This window comes from Lepisosteus platostomus, chromosome 1, assembly GCF_059453375.1.
Source record: "Lepisosteus platostomus isolate fLepPlt1 chromosome 1, fLepPlt1.hap1, whole genome shotgun sequence".
Classification (NCBI taxonomy): Eukaryota; Metazoa; Chordata; class Actinopteri; order Semionotiformes; family Lepisosteidae; genus Lepisosteus; species Lepisosteus platostomus.
The window spans coordinates 65,187,870-65,208,511 of record NC_142611.1 but is presented as its reverse complement, the minus strand read 5'-3'; the positions used below and the strand labels follow the sequence as shown (position 1 = coordinate 65,208,511).

The 20,642-nt window shown below is 44.9% G+C and overlaps 1 protein-coding gene across 4 annotated transcripts in view; it reads left to right on the top strand.

The window, feature by feature from the left end:
* rarga (retinoic acid receptor gamma a) overlaps positions 1 to 18,121 on the top strand; it is a 58,104-nt gene extending 39,983 nt beyond the window's left edge. For all 4 annotated transcript variants that reach the window (XM_088633584.1, XM_088633586.1, XM_088633585.1 and 1 more), the window contains 7 exons: positions 8,338 to 8,486; positions 8,917 to 9,058; positions 12,258 to 12,421; positions 12,756 to 12,932; positions 14,319 to 14,523; positions 14,674 to 14,832; positions 15,002 to 18,121. In XM_088633584.1, coding sequence (XP_088489710.1) covers positions 8,338 to 8,486; positions 8,917 to 9,058; positions 12,258 to 12,421; positions 12,756 to 12,932; positions 14,319 to 14,523; positions 14,674 to 14,832; positions 15,002 to 15,345 — 1,340 coding nt within the window. In that variant the 3' untranslated portion in view covers positions 15,346 to 18,121. The remainder of the gene's footprint in view (positions 1 to 8,337; positions 8,487 to 8,916; positions 9,059 to 12,257; positions 12,422 to 12,755; positions 12,933 to 14,318; positions 14,524 to 14,673; positions 14,833 to 15,001) is intronic.
* Positions 18,122 to 20,642: the final 2,521 nt, after the last annotated feature.

Genomic DNA, 20,642 nt, shown 5'->3' with positions numbered 1-20,642 from the left:
GGCATTCAATTTTAGCAATTGTGAGTGAACAGCTTCCAAGCTGCTCCCCTACCCAGATGCATCCTGATCCTGAAGTACAAGAAATGTGGTGACAAAGAGGGACTTAATACAACAGAGAGAATCAAAATGCAGGAATGAAAGTAAGAAACAAAGTCACAGGATGCAATCTAGCCCTCTGCTGTGCCTTCTGGGAAGGAGCGGGAACCTTTCCTGTAGTGCTGGTGTGGCATGGATGTTGCCAGTGAGTTTCTGGTGAAACTGCTGTGGCTCCTGTCGCAGAGCAGCTGGAGGAAGTGGTTTTTTCCTTCTTCTGAGAGGGAGACTCACTTCTCTGTTTGAGCGCAGGCTGCCCACTTCCACGCTAGCGGGAGATTTTTGAGGTTTCTATTTGCTGAGAGGAGGAAGCAATTGCAGCCCAACAAGCAAGTGGCGCCTGGCCGTCGCGAAGAGCCGTTCTTTCTGACCATGACTTGAGAGACGGGCACGTTGAATTTAGCGCAGGTTCGAGAGAAACCTGGCTATTCGAGTGCTCTTTTTCAAAAGCGGTTTGGAAAGAGTTCCTGTGAAATGCGAAGTGTGGCCGAACAAAAGACGCTAAGTGGTATAAACTGGCTCTTTATGCCAGGAGGACTGAAGAGAGGGAATGAAATCTAAACAGCATATTCTAAACAGCTCTACTGTGACGTGAAAGTCAGATCCAGGCTGTTGCTTCTAGGAGTCTGCAATGAGAGTAGGACACAGGAGCTGTAGGTGTGGCTTTAAATTGGGATTTTTTGATGAAACTTTTGGTAGAGGTGACCAACCAATGTCTACCTCACTTCAGCTTCTCTAACTTGTGAGCTCATGTTGATTTTTCTAGTTTCGCCCTCCATCCCTTCTCCACCTTTGCAGATGCTCCTAGTTTAAATTCTCTCCCTATATGGGGGTCTTCAATTTCTCTATTTACCGTATCCTGGTGGTTGACCCTCAGCCAGGCAAATTAAACCAAAATGTCTTCTGCCTACCTCTTTAATAAACACTTCTTTACGCATGTTCCTGTTGGTCGATGTTGTTTGTCGTGAGCAGCAGTAATTACAGACGTAGGTGTAATCATTTATGCTTTAATCTAAATCAGTTTCCAGAGTCTGGGGCTAAACTGGAACAGTGATTCCTGTTCCACCAGGTTCTTTTCAGCTGAAGGGCAGAGTGGAAGGAGGTTAAGGTTGAGGGCAGATGTCAGACTTAAACCGTGACCTTGAGAAATTAAAGAACCTATTTAAATAAGTAAAAATATATTCTGCACTGCGATGGACTGTATCCTGTCCAGGGTGTACCCTGCCCTGTGCTCATTGCTTTCTGAAACTTTTCTGGGTTACCCTTTATCCCACTTATCCCAGTTTCTGGGATAGGATTGGATGGATCCCTGGATTGGAAGAACTGGTTGGAAAATGAATGGATGGATACGGATTTAATGTAATCCACAACAAGCAGCAGGACCTAGAACTCTCCAAGTGAGCCTCAGCTGTTTGAATTCCGACTCATTTCTTTTTTAGCCATGCCTTTCTTTTGCCTTGGTTATAATTTCCATGTACCATCTCCTTTCTTTTAGCAGGGTTCATCACTCCTTTACAGACCTATGTCCTTTCCTTTTGTGCACGTAGGTTTCACTTTCACTGGGTTGTATTGTGCTTTTACTTCACTTTCACTTTGGTCTGCGTGCCAAACCATTATGTCCGTTTACTGTGGTAGACCAGGGTGAAAAGAGTGCAGGGAAGCAGGGTAAAATCATGATAAATGTGTGGGAAAGCAGTGAGATGTATGGTGAAATATTAAGAACACGGACAATAGGAAAATTCCACAAAGATGTACTATTATTAACTTTGTAAAGGCGGTTTTTTTTAGGAAGATGGCCTAGTGCAGTGAGAGGAGGGAGTCCGGGAACATTTCGGCCCCCGTTTTTAATTTGGTGGAAGAAGCATCAGTTTGGAGGGAGCCAGGCAGGGAGGACTCCTTGAAACTCTGTGTTGGTTGACAGGCTGGTGTTGTGCAGAAGGGGGGCACAAAGTGTTGAGGCCAAATGTTGACTTGGCTTCATCAAAATAAAGACTGGGGTTTATGAGCTGCTGTAAAAAAAGAAAGGCAGTTTTGTATGTGTGCTGCTGAATAAGGGGGCAATCCTGGTTTAACAACCTGCCCTTAAAGCAGAACCCCACCTACCCCTTCCTCCCCACCCTCCCCCAGAAGAAGAGCAGAGAGGAAGAATAAAGTCTGTGATTGAAGTGCGAGTATGGGTCTGTGAGTATTCGTCTCTCTGTCTCTCTGTCTGTAAACCCATGGTTAAACAGACTTTGCTTTGAAGTGACAGATTTAACAGACAAAAAAGGGGATTTTTCTCTCAAACAAAAAAATCTGAGATTCTGCACTTTTGCCACAATAATATTAAGATGCACAAATAATAAAACCAGGTTATAATAAATACTGCATAGGAATATTGATCACGCTCCATAGGGGTAGGCTAATTGCTTACAATGGGGCAGTGTGTGTTTCGTATGCTTTAGCAAATTTCATATGGTATATTTATGACACATGAATAGAGAACTTGTATATTCATCATAAAAAGGGCAAATGAACAATTTTCGTTGATTGTGTTGATACCAATTGTTCAAAAATAAGTCAAAAGATCCAGAAAGGAAGTGTATATTTATTTATCATTCTCACATAATTTGTGTTTTTGGTGTGAAAAACTGTCATTCGTGATTTAACGGACATTCTGTAATAACTACAGCCCTTCCCCCCTATTAGTCTGTTAAACTAAGGCTTTACTGTATTTAGATCTGAGTGTGTGTGAATGTGTGTGGTTATGACAGGGGTGTGTAAATTCCTACGGGTGGAATCCCTGCCCCTGTGCAGTTTGGTGTTTTTATTGACCCATCTCCTGGACGGGAGCCCAGTTTCATCACAGGCTCCTTTTCAAAGACAGCCTCATTTGGACAGGAAGAGCTGCTCCTCTTTATGGGCTGGAGGGGCAGGGGCGTAGGTAATGAGTTAACAGACAGCTGCTGAATGGAGCTACTTTTTGCTCCGTGTCAGTTCTAAAACCTCTGTAATCCACACATTTGCAGCCCTGTCCACAGTACAATTCGGGCACATGTGGGTCTCTTTTATTTAACCCAGAGGTTAAATAGTCCACACCCTCATATTCTCCCAGGTGAAAGCAGTGGAAAAAACGGTAGTGCTGATTTAAGTAAAAGCTTGAAAAACCTACAGACACAACACAAATGCTCTGAGACATTTGCATTGATGAACGCAGTACTTAACGTTGAGTGAAAGCTGTTGTGTGTAATGTAGTACTGGTGTTCTGATTATACTAAGCTGTTTTACAGGCACATTTATCAATGGTGACATATAGACACTGGGGGTGTCTATACTATGACATGACCATATGCTGCTTCAGAGTCACTGACAACAGAACCTCCATTCGATGTCTCGTATGAGAGGTGAAGTGCAAGGAATTGAGTAACTCACTCAGGATGTCAGTCTGGACAAATTGATTCAGTGACAGAACAAGGACTTGAGCTGAAAAAGCCCCTAAGCCTTCATCAGTGGCCTGCTTACCCTGTGTAAGTTTTTGGATCGCTTATGCATGTTGGCTCTATGGATACACTGGGCTCTCCATATTCCAGTCTGAAACCCGTGGCTCTATGGCAGAGAGCTGCAGTGTAGAATTTGCATAGAGATCTGATGGAAAAACAGGTCTAGTCAGAGGAAGCAGGGAGAGGGAGAAGTGCAGTTTGTGAAAGGGTGCTTGTGCAACCACTGGGTGATGGACAATGACGCTGGCAGAGGGGAGAAGGAAGAGTGAATGAGGCAGTAGGAAGTTGGCAGGGAGGTGGGGGCCAGCCGCCTGTATGTGACATGCCAATACATTGCGCAACAGGTACGCATAACTACATTTAGAGCATCACATAGTGTCTCTAGCAAAACTCCAAAACACTGACCTGGGCACAGGAACCCACGAAACTTGGGACTGCTGAGCCCAGGATGGCAACTAGTTAATATGCGCATCGGTTAGTCAGTGTATTCGTTTGCCAGTCAGTACATATGTCTGGCAGTAAGTGTGACAGCCAGCCAGGCAGTGGACGCAGTAAGGCTGGTTTTGGTTACATTTGGCAGTTAGAAATAGTGCATTTCAGAAGTGCTGGTTTACAATTACAAGCCAAGCATTACTTATTTGCTTATAAAAATAGCTTGTAATTGACATTTGCTGGTTCAATGCAATGTTGTCCCACTGGGCAAAGTAGCACAGATTAATGTTTACATCCTTTGAAAGTTTTCGCCGTCCTTCAGCTTTTCCACACAGCCTTCCTCCCTCTTCTCCTTGTCCCTCAACTAAAACTATGAGCCCGCTTTGCCTTCCTGACTAAACTCCCTTTGTTGTCGAATGTGCATTTTTTGGTGCTCAAAAACGCATCAGGTTTTGCAAATCAGAGCACACATACACACAAACTTATATAACCACACAGACCACACACATACCCCAGAGCACATTGGAGGCCTTTGTTAGCAAGGAAAAGCTGAACCTCAATTTGCAAACCAAATAAAATACTGTTGAGACTTGGGGAGCTAGTGCCTGCTTCACGGGCTGCACAGAGCTCTGAATACATGTAATGCAGAGGACACGTAAACTTGAAAACAGTCTTTTGCAAATAATTCTAAATCCAGGGATTGAGTCACAGTTCCTCCTACATTGTTACAACACAACATGAGTCTTCTGTGGGTGTGTACTGTAATGGTTTGATTTGCAAACAGGAGCACTGGAAACATGCACCAGTACCAGTGAGCAAATCGAGATACAATAATCATAGATCTGGATCTGGGTCAGCAAGGTGCTCCAATACATTAATACAACACTGAGAGAGATGGATGGGTTAGTAAACACACTAAGAGGTTCACTGAAAGAGTGTATACCACAGTATGTTAACACTGCTCTGTCTGAGAGAGCAAGATGGATGAGTTAATGCAGACACTCTGACAGACTGAACACTGTGCTAAATTGACACTCAACATGGGGACAAGAGCACAAGAGACTGACATGTGTCAGCAGAGAGTCCCTGCTGCGCTTGACAGAGGGATTAGTCCAGGGCACTATAACTGTGTTACTCCTGTACAGAAGCCATTGAGAGACGGGATTAGGAGTAAACCGATACTTAGCAGGAAATGAGCAGCAACACTGATAACACCCTGCCACACACCAAAGCCACATTCACTCCCCTTTCCCCCACTCCTGGCTGGGAATTGTAACGCAAATTGAGACCCAGGCTTTGGAACTGATAAGGGGAAGGCCTTGGGTTTCTAAGAACTTTGTTTTCTAAATAGTGCTGAGTGGGAGTGGGGTGGGGGATAAAAGGATTAATTACCAGCTTCATTTAGTATCCTGCCTAAGTGCTGATTGACATTCTGATGGTGTTTTGGAGGGGAGGAGGATGGAAGGAGCTGTGTATTAAGTGAGGGTCCAGTCCAAGGTGTCGATGGATGTTGATAAATTGTGTTATTATCTCTCTGGCATTGTCTTTCTCCACCTTTGTCTCTCCCTGGATTTTCCCCTCCTGTCTCTCCTGTTCTTCTGTTGCCAGCAGATACAGTTCCCCCCTTTCAAACGAATTTCAGCATTTCCCTCCTCTTCCATCAAGACCATTGTTGTAATAGTACAAACAGAACACGACTTCTCCATTGTTCTGCAGCTTTTAGTTCAGTTTTGAAATGTAAATCTATTTGAGTGTGTTTGTATGATTGAATTTTGAAGTGTTACCATATTACACATAACGTTGCGACGGTGACTATTATTAGCAGTAGCGGTTCTAATCCTCCTTCTAATAATAAAATGATAGCAAGTGCTGCCAGACAAAGCGCAGGCCACCGTTTAAAGTTCCAGCAGTAAAAAGCACCTTTTGTCCTCCTCACTCCCTCTCTCTTTCTTTGTTTCTCTCTCTCTCTCTTTATATGATATTACCTTTATTCCTGCACTGCTTTTTGAAGTCCCCCTCCCCATTGTTAGCAGCCATCTCACAGTCTGGTGGCTGTGAGGGACATAGAGAATGACTGTGGAATATGTGGTGGGAGGTGCAGACTGTGTTTTGTCTCGCCCTGGGGTATTCGTGGGGGGGGGGGGCAGGGTTCCTAGTAAGGGAGAGAAGGGGGCAGTAAAGTTTTAACCCCCCTGCTTCTATTTTATTTTTATTTTTTTTACGGGCTGGGTGTCCGGGCTGCAGCTGGTGGGGTGAATAGCTGCCCGAGGTGCCTGGGTGCCAATAAAGAGCAAAGCAGCCGGACTGGGGCCTCCTTTCCCAGCCCTGGGACCGGCTTTATAGGCCACCTTACGAGCCTGGGCCTCTATTAAAACCTGGCAGGGCTGCACTGAGGAATTTAGGGCCAGGAAACAAGAGAAAGAGGTGGGGGCTGGGGTGAGAGTTGAAAGAGGTTCTGTGGGGCCTGTGTGTATGTGTCCATGTGTAGAAATGTGTGTGAGAGGTAAATGTTGTCTAATTGGGTGGGCATGTTAGCCAGTGGGATGAGTATATTAGGTATATTGTGCCTACTGTTTTAATGAATCATTTTTGTCATTTATCACACAAATCACGTCATAAGAAATAGGTACACAGGTAAATGGGCCGGGAGATCAAGGGATTGAAAATTCCAGAGGAATCATGGGGCGGGAAAGTAATTTTTATTGGATTCAAGCATGTAAAAATGGAACATGTTCAAAGCATGTATCTTAAAGTAATCGGACAGGCATATGCAGTAGCTGGGTAGTGTAGTGTTTGTGAAGATGCTGGAAATGATGTGTTGAGAATGGAGGCTGATAAAGAAGCCAGCGAGGTGATGTGAAACAGCCCAGGTATGGAATGAGGAAGCCAAACTAGGGGGGAGGAGGAAAACAGAGAGAGGGGGAAAGAGAAAGAAGGAAGCTGCCTGGAGCAATGATGGAGATTCCATTAAGAGCTCAGTTGTCTGTCTTATCAGATGAGCTATTGGGCTATATTATCAGCAATTGTCTAATTGTTTGTCTTCTCTTTCTCTTCTTTGTCAATCAGCATTCCTACCTTCCCCTGATCTCTCCAAATATTTGCACCCAAGAACCCCCTCCTTACTCACAAATCAGCAAGCAGGGAGGTGAATTCCACTGATTGACAAGCCCTTCTGTCAATCTGTATCTGTCAGGCGGTGCCTGGTGATCTTAGCCTAATGTAAGCACCTTCTGTCCACAAAAGCAGAACACCACTGGGGCAAAACAACAATACAAAGCTGGTGTTTGCCTTTGATGTGTTTGCCCTTCTTACACTTAATGCTTGAAAGGTAAAAGCTCCAGGAAGACTGACTTTTATCAGTCTCGGAACCTGGAACAGTTCTCGCAACACACAGGAGAAACTAGTATCTGCAGAAAGGATCAGAAGATAATTCCTTAAACTCTCATGATGTGCAGAGAACTGTCTCCCATGCTCTGTCTTGTACCTGCCTGCTTAGGGTGACACGCAGCAAAAACGACCCTCCAATTGACAAGCCTTTCACCTGAACTACTGAAGCACCTAGCCTCCCTCATTCACAAAATTCCATCGTGTCTTCTAACCGGTTTGAAATAATGCAGTACTGAGACTCTTTTCCTTCATAATGCATACCTCTCAGTCGTGCCATTATTTCAGGGTCACATTTTTATAAAATGATCATTTGGTGTTTCACACTGAGTTTTCTTTCTTAAGAAAAATCGTTTTATTTTTTATGTGGCTGCTATGTACAACGGGTATGAAGACAAATAGGTTTTAATCTGTTTTTTTTATTGATTTTGTTTGCAAAGTGAACAAAGTTCCTTTTATTTTTGGAGTGTATCCTCTGTGTGAGTGTGTGCATTTAAGAATAGCAGCAATGCAGCCAAGCCCAGGTCAACCTCAACACAGACTGGCGTTTCACAGCTCCCAAATATTCACTCCAGGACAGAGTGTGAGAGGGAGGAGAGAGAACCCAGAGAGGGGATAAGGGTTTCAGGAGGAGGGAACAGTCAGCAAACAGAAGAGGGAGAAAAGGCACGGAATGGGAAATAGGAGGGTGGATAGGAGGGTTTTGGCATTCGTTATGGAAAAATGAGAAGACGTTTTCATTACTTGCAAAGTTACGAATGTTTGCAAGTTACAAAATAATGGAAATGGATAATCATTTTAAAGGAAGAAGTGTAAATAAAACACAGTCCAATCGGAAAGGTCTTTCACACAATACCAGCTTTATACTGGCATCTGCATCACGGTAGCATTTCGTTCGTGGTCTGGATGCTGCCTGGTTAATAACTGTCCCCCTTCTGGCTCTGTGCAGCGGTGGAGACCCAGAGTACCAGTTCAGAGGAGATGGTGCCCAGCTCACCCTCGCCACCCCCCCCTCCCCGTGTCTACAAGCCCTGCTTTGTGTGCCAGGACAAGTCCTCTGGGTACCATTACGGGGTCAGCTCTTGCGAGGGCTGCAAGGTGAGTCGGGAATACGGCCCATAGACTGGGAATATAGTCAACAGAATGGGGATGTTGAGGACAGGGAATATGGCACATATACATAAGAGTATTAGACAGAGACAGGGAGCACTAGAGTGCTGAGGACTAACAACTGGAAGTAATGGAGACAGATGCACAATACATGTAGAACTAACAGTACTGGAGTTTGACTGAGCATCTCAGGGCAAACTGAAAAAGTTTTGCCTCCAATATTACCATCGTAAGTTCTGGGAATAGTGGCGATAGACTGGGAGTGCAAGAAATTGAAAGGGGGGTACTGGACTGTCAGTACATGACACGGGGCAACTCTACAGATGAGTAGACAGTGCTTCATGGACAGTGAAGTTCCTTTTTCCTCTGTTTCTCGTTCTCTCATCTGTCTAAGCGGTGCTGTGTCTTCCTGTTCCAGGGCTTCTTCAGACGGAGTATCCAGAAGAACATGGTCTACACCTGCCACCGGGACAAGAACTGTCAGATCAACAAGGTCACACGCAACCGCTGCCAGTACTGCCGGCTCCAGAAGTGCTTCGAGGTCGGCATGTCCAAGGAGGGTGAGTGTCCGTGGCCAGAAACTCGCTAGGTAATACCTGAGCAAGAGCAGACATGCGCGTTGCCGAGGCAACACCAAGTTTCTGGTAAGGCTATTCTTAAGAAGAATGTTCAGTGCCATTCCTGGGACTTATCACTCAAATAGATGGGTGAGTGTTGGAGCACTTGAATCTTTTAGGCCTTGTCCGGTCTTTCACCTTTAACCACTAGCCCTCAGCACACCCTCCCCATCTCTCCCAGTCTGTTAGCTCCGATCTCCAAAAGTGGTGGCAGTTCTGCTCCGCACTCCCCCAGTATGAGACAGCAGAATCGGAGGAAATGCGTAGGGGTGGGAGGGATTGTGACACCAGTCTCAATAAACACAGTTTCAAAACCCGACCGGCTGTTTCCTGTATTACTCGGAAACGTCAGTCGTCCTCGCAGAAAAGCAGAATTTTTAGGAACGCTGAGTTATGATTTCCTCAGCTCTGTTTTCCCTGCATAGTTTGTGATTTAGCTATAATAATCTTCCCTATATGTCACCGCCGTCACTGTCTTCTTTAATAACAATGATAAAAACAACAACAACAATTTTAATAATAATAATAATAATAATAATATCACCTGGGTTTCTTCCGGGTGCCCTGGTTTCCAAGGACATACTGGTAGATCAGTTAACATTGGGGTAAACTGGACCTGGTGTGAGTGTGTCTCTGACTGTGTGTGCCCTGAGATGGATTGGTGTCTGTCCAGGTTGTACCCAGCCTTGCGCCCATTGGTTGCTGAGATAGGGTCCGGAGATAAGAGCTTAGAAAATGGATGGATAGATAATAATAAAATTATCATTTCAAAAATCAAAAGAATAATTTTGCAGATTGTATTCAAAGCAGTTGCTGACACATAATCAATTCAGCTCTTGTACGTCTCACCTGAAGGACAGTGCACAAGGTGGTTCAATATTTTGGTCAGGACAGACAGTGTCAGTGACAGAGCTGGGACTTGAACTGGTAACGTCCTGGTATTAAACCCTTTTCTGTAACTACTGGAAAACTTGTCCTCCATTGTAAGCATTGCTCCTGCTACTCATACAGATGAATATGAACTTTGCAAAATACTGACCATAGTTTATTCTTCCATATATCAATTACTCAAACATCGATTTGCAAACACAACCCAGATAAAAAGCTCTGTGATAGTATTTCAGTATCGTGCACCTGACAAAACAGAACAACAAAAAGGTAAATTAACACTTGCACATGTCATATTTGAAAATTTTGTTGAAAAACATTGAGCCTAAGTCACGCCTTTTAAAAGAAGTAGATACTGTATACCGTAGATTCTGCAGCAGTAATCGGAAACACTAGTTACACAACAGGACTTTGTTACTTAAAATTATTACACATCTTTGAAAGACTAAGGTCAACACCCACTGACGTATAAAGATTCCTATTATTCATCATTGCATTAAATACATATTCTGAAACATCCTGGTAAGTGTCGCAGAAACCCAAAAATTGATTTTATTTTAAACCTGTAAATTAAATATCTAGGCCCACAAATTATATTTATTTTTATATCCTACATTTTTCCATATATTAGTTGTTAATGAAAGAAGCTCACAGCTATGGCCCATGTACCAAGGCAAGAAAGGAAATACGGACTCGCTGAAACAAGCACTATCATCATCTGCTACTCTTTACACTCGGAGCCCTGCAGCACAAATACTGCAAGAGCACAGGTGCTCGATAAACCAGAGGGGTCTCTGCTTCATGAGGAGCTACTGGAGAGCTGGGCAGCCTCAGACCCACCTGAGTGCTCCCGCCTGGGAAATCCCAGTCACGGCTAACTGTGCGTGCAACCCAAATCCGATCACTCTGGACTCCAGGGCCGGATCTGTTCTTTACTGCTTGAGCCACTCTCAAGCCCCATAGAAAAGAAAAGTTAGAGCTCAGTGTATTTTTAAATATGTCATTCTATCCCTGACCTACCATCCACTTTGTTACCATCTTGGTCAGTAACTCCACTGAGATATACGGTTTCAGGTTATTATGTCAAGCAGCACAGTAATGTATAATCAGAGGGTGTATTTTTCGTTTTTTGAAAACCCTAAAAACAAACCAGAAGTATTTTTTGTGTGTGTATTTTTAGACTTTTCAGCCTTTTTTATTGCCTGTTTATTTTCAAAGTCAGAAAAGAAACACGGTAAAATGGACAGGTCATATTTTGGCTGGGTAGTCAAGGCAGCTGCTGTCACCTCAGAGCTGTGCTGTATCAGCAGCCTGTGGGTGGAAAGGACTTTATTGAGGGTTAAGTGGAATCTGGAAGATCATAAAGGCCTATTTCAGGACCACAGTTTACTGTGCTTGTTGCCACTGAGTCACATTTTCTGATTTTTCCTCCCTCTCTCTGTTCTTTCTTTTGGTCTCTCATTTCTGCCCGTCCTGTGGCACTTTTGCAGTTTTATCGTGGTTTTATCACAACTAAACATGTATTTCCTTTTCCATAGCTTGGATCTTTACCTTACTTCTCTATCCTTTATACTTTTTCAACTTGGTTTACTATATTTCTGCCCTGACACACGACAGTGTAAGAGTGGTCTTAGTGATGTGCATACCACAGTATTCGGATGAAAGTCTTAAAGCAAGGACAGGATCCAGTTCACATGGGTCAGGCAGTGCACTGAAGGGACTCTGTGCATATCCAGGAGAGAGCCACTGGGGTCCTGATTGCAAGAAGAGCATTGTGCCTCTGCTATTACTGGATATCCTGAGAGGAAGGAAAGAGGGGGAGGAGGGGAGAAAGGAGGGGGGGGGGGGGGGGGGGCTCAGGGGACGTATTTCCTGCAGCCTCTGCTTCTGACAAGGTAGGAGTGTCAAGGAGAAGGAAAGGGAGGAATTAAGAACAAGGTGAAGTGAGAAGGAGAGGTAACTGCGGAAGAATACAAAAGGAGACACGGGGAAAAGGTGAGGCATGAAGAGAAGGAAAATGTAGCGTAGTATGATGAGGAAGAAGATTGAAAGAAATAGGAGCAGTGACAGGGATGGATGTGAATCCCGGCAGTCTCTTGGCAAACAGGAGAGGAAGAGAAGTACAAGGGTACAGGGGGGTAAAGGAACTTCAAAAACCACACTTGTACACCTCACACGAACGTCAGTCTCTCGTCTCTTTCACTGCTCCCAGTCCTTTCCCTCTCACTCATCCTGTTCTACTTTTCTCTCTCAGCTGTACGGAATGACCGCAACAAGAAGAAGAAGGATGTGAAGGAGGAGGTAGTGGTGCCGGAGAGCTATGAGCTGAGCTCAGAGCTGGAGGAGCTGGTCAGTAAAGTCAGCAAGGCTCATCAGGAGACCTTCCCCTCGCTGTGCCAACTGGGCAAATACACCACTGTGAGTAATTCACACTACCACACACTCGTAACACAGTTAATCAGTTATTAACCAGTAGCTCTTATCTGACGCAATTTGCCAAAATGTACAGGGTTGAACTATTGTTGGCTGACAATCGGGCCTTGTCTTCACATGTCATCAAAATGATGGAGCAAATGCAGGTGAAGTAACTTATAGTGCTTCAGTGCGTCACTGATATTGCACAAGGACAGCACACAGTTACAGGGCCTCTGAATTCATATAGACACGAATGTACTTCTGTCCTGGGTCACACACCCTTCTGTGTGCAGTCTTCATGTCTGCATGTGTCTCACTCTTTCTCTCTCTCTGTCAGAACTCCAGCGCTGATCACCGGGTGCAGCTAGACCTGGGGCTGTGGGATAAGTTCAGTGAACTGTCTACCAAGTGCATCATCAAGATCGTGGAGTTTGCCAAGAGACTGCCAGGATTCACCACACTCACCATTGCTGACCAGATCACTCTGCTCAAGGCTGCCTGCCTTGACATCTTGGTACGCCCACTCTCTCTACCTCTCTGTCCATCACAGTCTACCTCTATCACTCTCCCTCTCTTCCCTGTCTCTGTTACTGCGTCTTTCTGTCCCTCTCAGACCATATTGTCCCAATCAAACACGTACCCACCAACCTTTTTACCCCATTTCTGTCCCCCTTAAGTGAAGACAGAAGCTTTGCACATGCCTGGAAAATTAAATGTAAGAAAATGATGTAATCTTCCATACTCCTGTACCTCTTTCCACTGTTTGGCTCTTTCACTTACTGCTCTATACTGTGGCTACACTTACACCCAGTGGTGACGAGCAGTACTGCAGCTATAGCCCAAGACCATATGAATTGTGGGTAGTCCGGACAGTCCTAGTGTTTAGAATACAGTTGATTCCTGAAAACCACCGAACCGATTTTATGGTAGAAACATTCTGAAAAGGGGATTGGCTCATGTACTAAGGCCGAATAACATATTTTTACTAAAATGGCCAAAAGTTTGAGTTCAGCCAATTATAGACAGGTTCCCCATATGACTGTGTTCAATGGAATACTTTGACAGGACAGGACAGGAATTCAGAACCGCCATGAAATTGTAAGATGTTGATTTGTAAATTTAGCACTACACATTTGGCACGAAGAAAACTAGTGGTTTATGCCCCGTGCACAGTAAAATGTAATAACAATCAATTGTTCACTATTGCTGCCAATGATCTGACTGCATGAACAGTTGAACAGTATAATTTATCTGAAGGTGTCGTCTCGGGTTTTGTTTTGTTATTTCAGTGGGAATAACAACACCCAGAAAATAAGTGTACCGAAAGGATTTAATAAGTGTTTAGTGAACATTTGGCATAACCCGCTTGTCTGAGGACTAACCTCCTGGCGATAGGACTAGGAGGCTAGGATTCTCTTGCAAAGTGAGGAGTGACCAAGGTGGAGATGGGGTGGAGGTGGAATGCAAAAAGAAATATGCGAGGGAGAGAAGGGATCAGGATCTAGTACAGTATTTCTAGTGTTTTAGGAGAGGAAAAGACATCTGGAGTCATTGCAAATTACTGACAGCTGGGTCTGATTGAACTTGGTTGTTGTCATCCCTCCCAGGCTGTTGTTATAAACTCCATATCTTCAGAGTCATGGTCACAGACTGCCTTTCTTAACAACAGCCAGCCCTTCTGAAGCAGAAACATAATAAATAAATGATGTAAAAAGATGTTATTAAGAAAATAGTTTGTGTTCTCTGTGCCTTTTCCTTTATCTTTCCCTCTCTCTGTCCCACTCCTTCTCTGACCTCTCTCCTTTTCTTCCACACCCCTCCTCTGTTGCTGTGATGGATTTATGACAGTGCCCGTGACAGTCAGCCATCTTGAAAGTGCGTGCCTCACTCTTCCTCTCAGATGCTGCGTATTTGTACTCGCTACACGCCAGAGCAGGACACCATGACCTTCTCAGATGGGCTGACGCTTAATCGCACACAGATGCACAACGCCGGATTCGGGCCACTCACCGACCTGGTGTTTGCTTTCGCTGGCCAGCTGCTGCCCCTGGAGATGGACGACACTGAGACCGGCCTGCTCAGTGCCATCTGCCTCATCTGTGGAGGTAATCCACAGCTTGGAGTTTGGGGGGGTGTGTCTGGCTGTGTGGTTGTGTGATTGTTGAGCACATGTTGTGTCTCACTTTGAGCATGTGGCCGTGACTCTTGCTGCATCTCTGTCTGTGAGTGTGACCGGGTCTCTGCGCGTTGTTCAGATCGTATGGACCTGGAGGAGCCCCAGAAGGTGGACCGGCTGCAGGAGCCGTTGCTGGAGGCCCTGAAGCTGTATGCTCGGCGCCGGCGCCCCAACAAACCACACATGTTCCCTCGCATGCTGATGAAGATCACTGACCTTCGTGGGATCAGCACCAAAGGTCAGTACAGTGCAGCCGTATGGCACTGTACCACAGTACACACTACACAGCAGTACAACAGAGAGACACTGGATGGAGCAAATGGACATTCCAGTACAGCACACAGAGAGTGCAGTACAGCACATCGGTACACGGCTCTAAAACCTGTGTTCTCTCTCTCTGCCTGCAGGAGCGGAGCGTGCCATCACTCTGAAGATGGAGATCCCCGGTCCCATGCCGCCGCTGATCCGGGAGATGCTGGAGAACCCGGAAGCCTTTGAGGACAAACAGCAAGAGGACAGCGAAAGCACTCCTCCCGTCCGCCCCCCTGCCGTGGTCAAGCAGGAGCGAGAGGAGGAGAAGGGGGCCGAGAGTGGAACGGATCCCCCTGACGAGGACGAGGAGGAAGATGAGGGCCTCAGAGGAGAGAGGGAGGAGGAGGAGGAGCGGGAGTGGGACAGCGAGGGGGAGGCACGGGGACAGCCGTCCAGCAGAGAGGCCGCCAGGAAGAACCTTGTGGGACGAGCACAGTAATCACCTCAAAATCACATCCCTCGTCCCCAAAACCCCACAGCCCTCTCCTCCCATCCCCTCTCATATTCTGCACAGACTGGGGCACTGCCCCCATCCCCTTCCCTCCAGCCCCACCTTGGCCATCCCAGAGTCAGGGCAGGAGAAGAGACTGGACCACCCGTTAAACACTCCCTGCCTGGAGACCCAGTCGTACATCACAGACAATGACAAGGAGATGGAATGAAACAGAGAGCACCTCATGGATGGCTGAATGGGAGAGCTAGAGAATGAGGGAGAGAAAGAAATTCTGGCTCCTTAGATAAGGAGAGACAACTCTTTTTTCTCATTTATATTTAAGAAAATGTTTTTACAAAAACTGCCAAAAAGGTGAGGCAAATAGATGGCAGAGGATGCCTTACTGCCATTATCCTCTCCAGGTTGCAGTGATGCAAGAAACCAGCAGGGGGCACTAAAATGCTGCCTAAAAACAAAACTTTCTAAAAACCAATAAGCCAACCAAACAGAACATAATAATCACTTTTGTATTGTTTTTTCTTTTTTTTAAAAAAAAATGTTATTTTCATTTTCTTATTCTTTTTATGTTTTTTTTATGGTATGTATACACACAATTATATATATTTTTTGTCTTTGTTGTTTATGGTTTTTGTATTCACCCTCCTGTTTGACTAGCCTGCCAGGGAGAGAGTCAAGACTCTTACCCTGCTAGTGTCCCTGTTCCTCTACAGCACCTTCTTCCAATTAGCAGCACAACTACAGACTGTGCTGCTGATTGGGTAACACTGTCTGTGCCAAACTTAGCATTCTTTTGTGTCATTTTGTTAAGGAGGTTGGATGCTACAAATGAGTGGAAGCCATTCTTCTGTCCGAACAGCTGTCTTCCTCTTCCTCCAAATTTCTGCTGCTGTGTCTTGAGATTCATCCATATAACCCAGCCATCCCTGCAATCCAAAACATATCCCACCTTTCTATTCTCGATTACCAGAGAGGTGCACTAAATGGATAGACTGTGCTTATTTGTTCCAGGACACAATGTAACAGCAACCCCATTCCTGTCTGGCCATTTGAAGCACTTAAAGCACAGCATACATACAATACTCTATAAATGCATACGATTAACTTTAGTATTGCATTGTGTGCTTAGCTGTATCTGGTTCCTTGGTTCCTGCTTTCCAGATGTTTGGAGAGATTGTTTATGCCTCAGCGTTGGGCAGTGGGCCAGAGGTCAGAGGTCACGACCTATATCTATGCAGGGTATTGAAGGCCCCTTGATGCATCTCTATGTTATGCCACTAAGAATTAAGGACTAAGGAAATTAGTAGGATCCATTTTTCTGTGGATTAACTCAGTTTGTGAGGACCTGTAGGATACCTGTAGTGGTCACACAAACAAACACCTCTTTGATTCCATAAAAGACTTGTCTTCACAGGAGCAGTAAAAACAGGGATGCCATCTTCCTGTGGGAGAAGAATGTACAATGGGGACACGACCCTGGACTAAAAAGTTGTCGGGAAGAATTCAGTCATAGCCTCCACTGGGCATCTCTCATTGAGCTTTGTGCATCCATGACTTGGATGTCTTCAGCATTTTGCTTTAAATCAAAAGCTCACAAAAGTCACTTCAAATTCATACACAGGCTCCAAAAAGAACATGTTATAAATAAAACAACTCAACCAAATAAAAAAACAATACTACTACCAGTTAGGCCATGGATTCACAATCTCTTTTCTTTTTTGTATTCCGATGCAGCCAGCGCTACTGTGAGAGGATCAAACCCTAGCTGTCCTCTGCAATACAGGACAATACAGTTCTCAGACATGTCCTTCTGTTAGTGCCAGTACGCAGTGCAGGGAGACTGTGTGAGAGCACCTAGAGACCACTATCATGCAATCAGTGTGTGGGTCTAGTTTTTTCCAAATGTAGGTTTTTTTTCTCTTCTTCCAGAGCACAATTCAGAGGTCATAGGATGCAGCCAGCCGGTTACTGTCAGTTGTGTTTCTCTGTCTTAATTATTCCATTTCAAGATGTTTCAAGTTTTAATTACTCCATTTTTTTTTTGTTGAAGGGAACAAAAATGCTAAAATGCTCTTCCCCATTCTGCTAACAGTAGCACCTACACATGCACTAAATCTCAGGAAAGATCCTAAATCCAACCTTTGGGGAGTGAAGCTGCACGTTTCTCTGCAGTTCATGTGCTGAGACAGCTCCCCACTCTACCAGCCATAGACAAAAGATTGCACTTCATATGTATTATAAAAGGAGGCTCAGTATATCTGCATATATCGGTATACTGTAGCGGGGGGGGAAACGGCAGCTTTGGAGAGCTCTGTTTAACAAGCCGTGACAAACTGTTCCCTGCAGCCTCTTTAGAGTATGTTACCTTATTTACACGAGGACATACAGAATTTCATTGAGTTCAATAAAATTATTTATTGGGTTAATGGAAAAAAAAGAATGAAAAGATCTTGAAATGCAATCGAGTGAGAATTGCTCCTCCCAGTTTTTCTGTTGTGATCAGGCACTGTGTTTTTAAAATACCATGTGTTAGCTGGGCCTGGTGTGCAGCTCGGGAGCGATCTTTTTTAAACGTAAGCCTTTGGTGCTGTTACACTAAAGGAATGATGTTTGCCAAAAGAAAAGAAGCTGTGTTTTGTGTATTTTTTTCCACAGCTCAGCTGGGGACTTCTGTTCATTCTGTCAAACACTATCTTGCTAAAGAAATGTCATTTATACAAAGAATGGGGTTTTTGGAAAATAAACTGCTTTTGTAAGCTCGTTATTAAGTTTGTTATTCTTTTTTTTTAATGCTGTCGCCATTCTTAGTCTTTGCACTCCAGATGATGGCACCCTGAATGAAAGTCTGGAACCATTTACTTACTGTCTGTGGTTTTGCAGTGCCCGGTGCATGCACCGGCTCTCTTCAACTGACCCTGGGACTTCGCTGTGATTTTTATCGTATGCCACTGCAAGTGTTCAGTGGAGTGTGCCCTCCACTGTCGTTCTATATGGCAGGTTTGCAGAAAGTGTCTTTCAAACAAAAGCTGGCTGTTGTATACGGTAGACCTTGTGCAGACCAAGCTGGACCGGAGTTACAGTGGTTTTTGAAGACCTCTAATCATAGACACTGCTACGGGCTTAATGTAAGTGCAAGTTGTACCTTTTCATGAAGTGTTATGCACTCACTTGGTGAAAACAGATCTCACTATATGCTTCAGTGTTGTTTTTCTTACACCGGTAAGCGATGATTGCGCTTTTTTAATACCTCATGATGAACACCAGAGGGAGCCAGTGCACCACAGGTGGAGGGAAGTGCTCTCGCACCGCTTTAGTTAACGCCGACAGCCCGGTTGCGGAGCGGAAAGGTACATGACTCAACCCTGGAGAACAGTCTGCAGGCTGACAGCAACCAGGCATGGCTGTTGGCACACTGTAATCCAACAGTCAACAAAAACATCTTCACTATTATAAAGTTGTGCTCCAAAAAGTCAGAGATTATGCTGAAAAACAAGCTTAGGTTATAAAGCAGTATTTGTGATGCTTCATTTTGTATAGTTTCGTGTACAGAGTGCTACTACAACATCCACATCCACATGTCATGCTCAGTGCCCCTGTCAAACTGGTGCCTAGAGAGAAATCCTATACTGCTGGAGGGGAGGACACCTAAATAATCGTAAAGCTTTATAAGAGGAGGTATGAGAGACCCTGTGCTGTGCCCCCCTGTCTCTTAAGACAGGCAAGCTGATGGGGGTATTTAGGATAGGGGGGCTATTTACACGTGTGTTAGAGAGAAGGCTGCATGGCCTTGTGTGCTTATCCTGCCATCTATACAGATAGATGCCCCCAACACATGCACTGGGACATGCAACCTGCACAGACAATACACCCACACAGCATGGGGACACCAGGCATGCACATACAAATGCACATATTTGTCAAATCACTCTTTTACAAGCAGACATGCAGGTAGAGTCGCAATGCCTATGACACAATCTTAACACTCACACATTCACCCCTCTCTGCACTGTAGCCCAGCGCCCCATGGCTGGATGATAGATGCCGGTGACAGAGTGGTCATTTTTATTTATAGGAAGAGAGAGGGGGCGATAAACTGAGATAGGATTCTATTAATTAAATGATTGCGATAATTAACTTTCATTAAATGAAGATCGATAAAGCAGCGCAGGAATGTAAGCAGCGTCCATACATTATGCTCTGTTTTACAAGGAAACACTAAATGACCTCGTATATTAAAACCAGAATAAGATGTGTTTCCATGGGAATGCTGGGTGTGTGTGGGGGGGGTTACTTAAAGAGACAGTGACTTGTGTATTCATTTTTTGGTGGATTAGACCAATATAACCCTGGTGCACACAGAGTACACCAGGAGGCTGATTGGTGCCTTCAAGTGCAAAATACACCAAAGTATAATCTAGCTGGATATGTATTTCAATTCACTTTCATATCCGCTGCCCTTATCTTCCCTGTCTACATGCAGAACTGCAGGGAGAGAAACAGAGGAAGAGAGAGGGGAGGGGAGCAAAGCATCAAAGAGAAACTAGGGAAGACAGCAAGTAACAGGATGAGGATGAGGAGGAACGCCCTGATACACTGTCTCAGCAGAAGAAGCATGATTGGCGAGGCCAGTTGTATTCAGATAAAAAGAGCTCCTGTAGACACAGATCATCCTTCCATCCATCCATTTTCTAACCGCTTCATCCAGTTCAGGGTCACAGGGGAGCTGGAGCCTATCCCAGCAGGCAACGGGGGCAAGGCAGGCTACACCCTGGACAGGACACCAGTCCATCACAGGGCAAGCACTCACACTCACACCAGGGTCAAATGACCTACTCATATGTCTTTGAACTGTGGGAGGAAATCATATCACCCAGAGGAAACCCACGCAAACATGGGGAGAACATGCAAACCCCACGCAGACAGCGCCTCAGGTCCGGAATTGAGCCCAGGCCTCAGCGGTGCGAGGCAGCAGTGCTGACTACTGCGCCACCTTGTTGCCCACAGACTGACCAATACAGTTCAAATGCTTAGTAAGTACAGAACATTACTGCAACACAAAAGGAAGACATAATCCATCACCCCCTTCCTCAACACCACCTGCTGACCACATCTGCTCTGCAGCAGCTGGAATTAACCTCCCCTAGCCTGATTGCCAGTTGTTTCCAGATGTGCCCCAGAGTTTTGTGATCTCAGGGTCTTAATATGGTCTTAAGGATCTAATGTGTCTTAATATGGGGAGAGGGGCTGTCCATTGTGGGAGGTGGATATATACATACAGATCTATT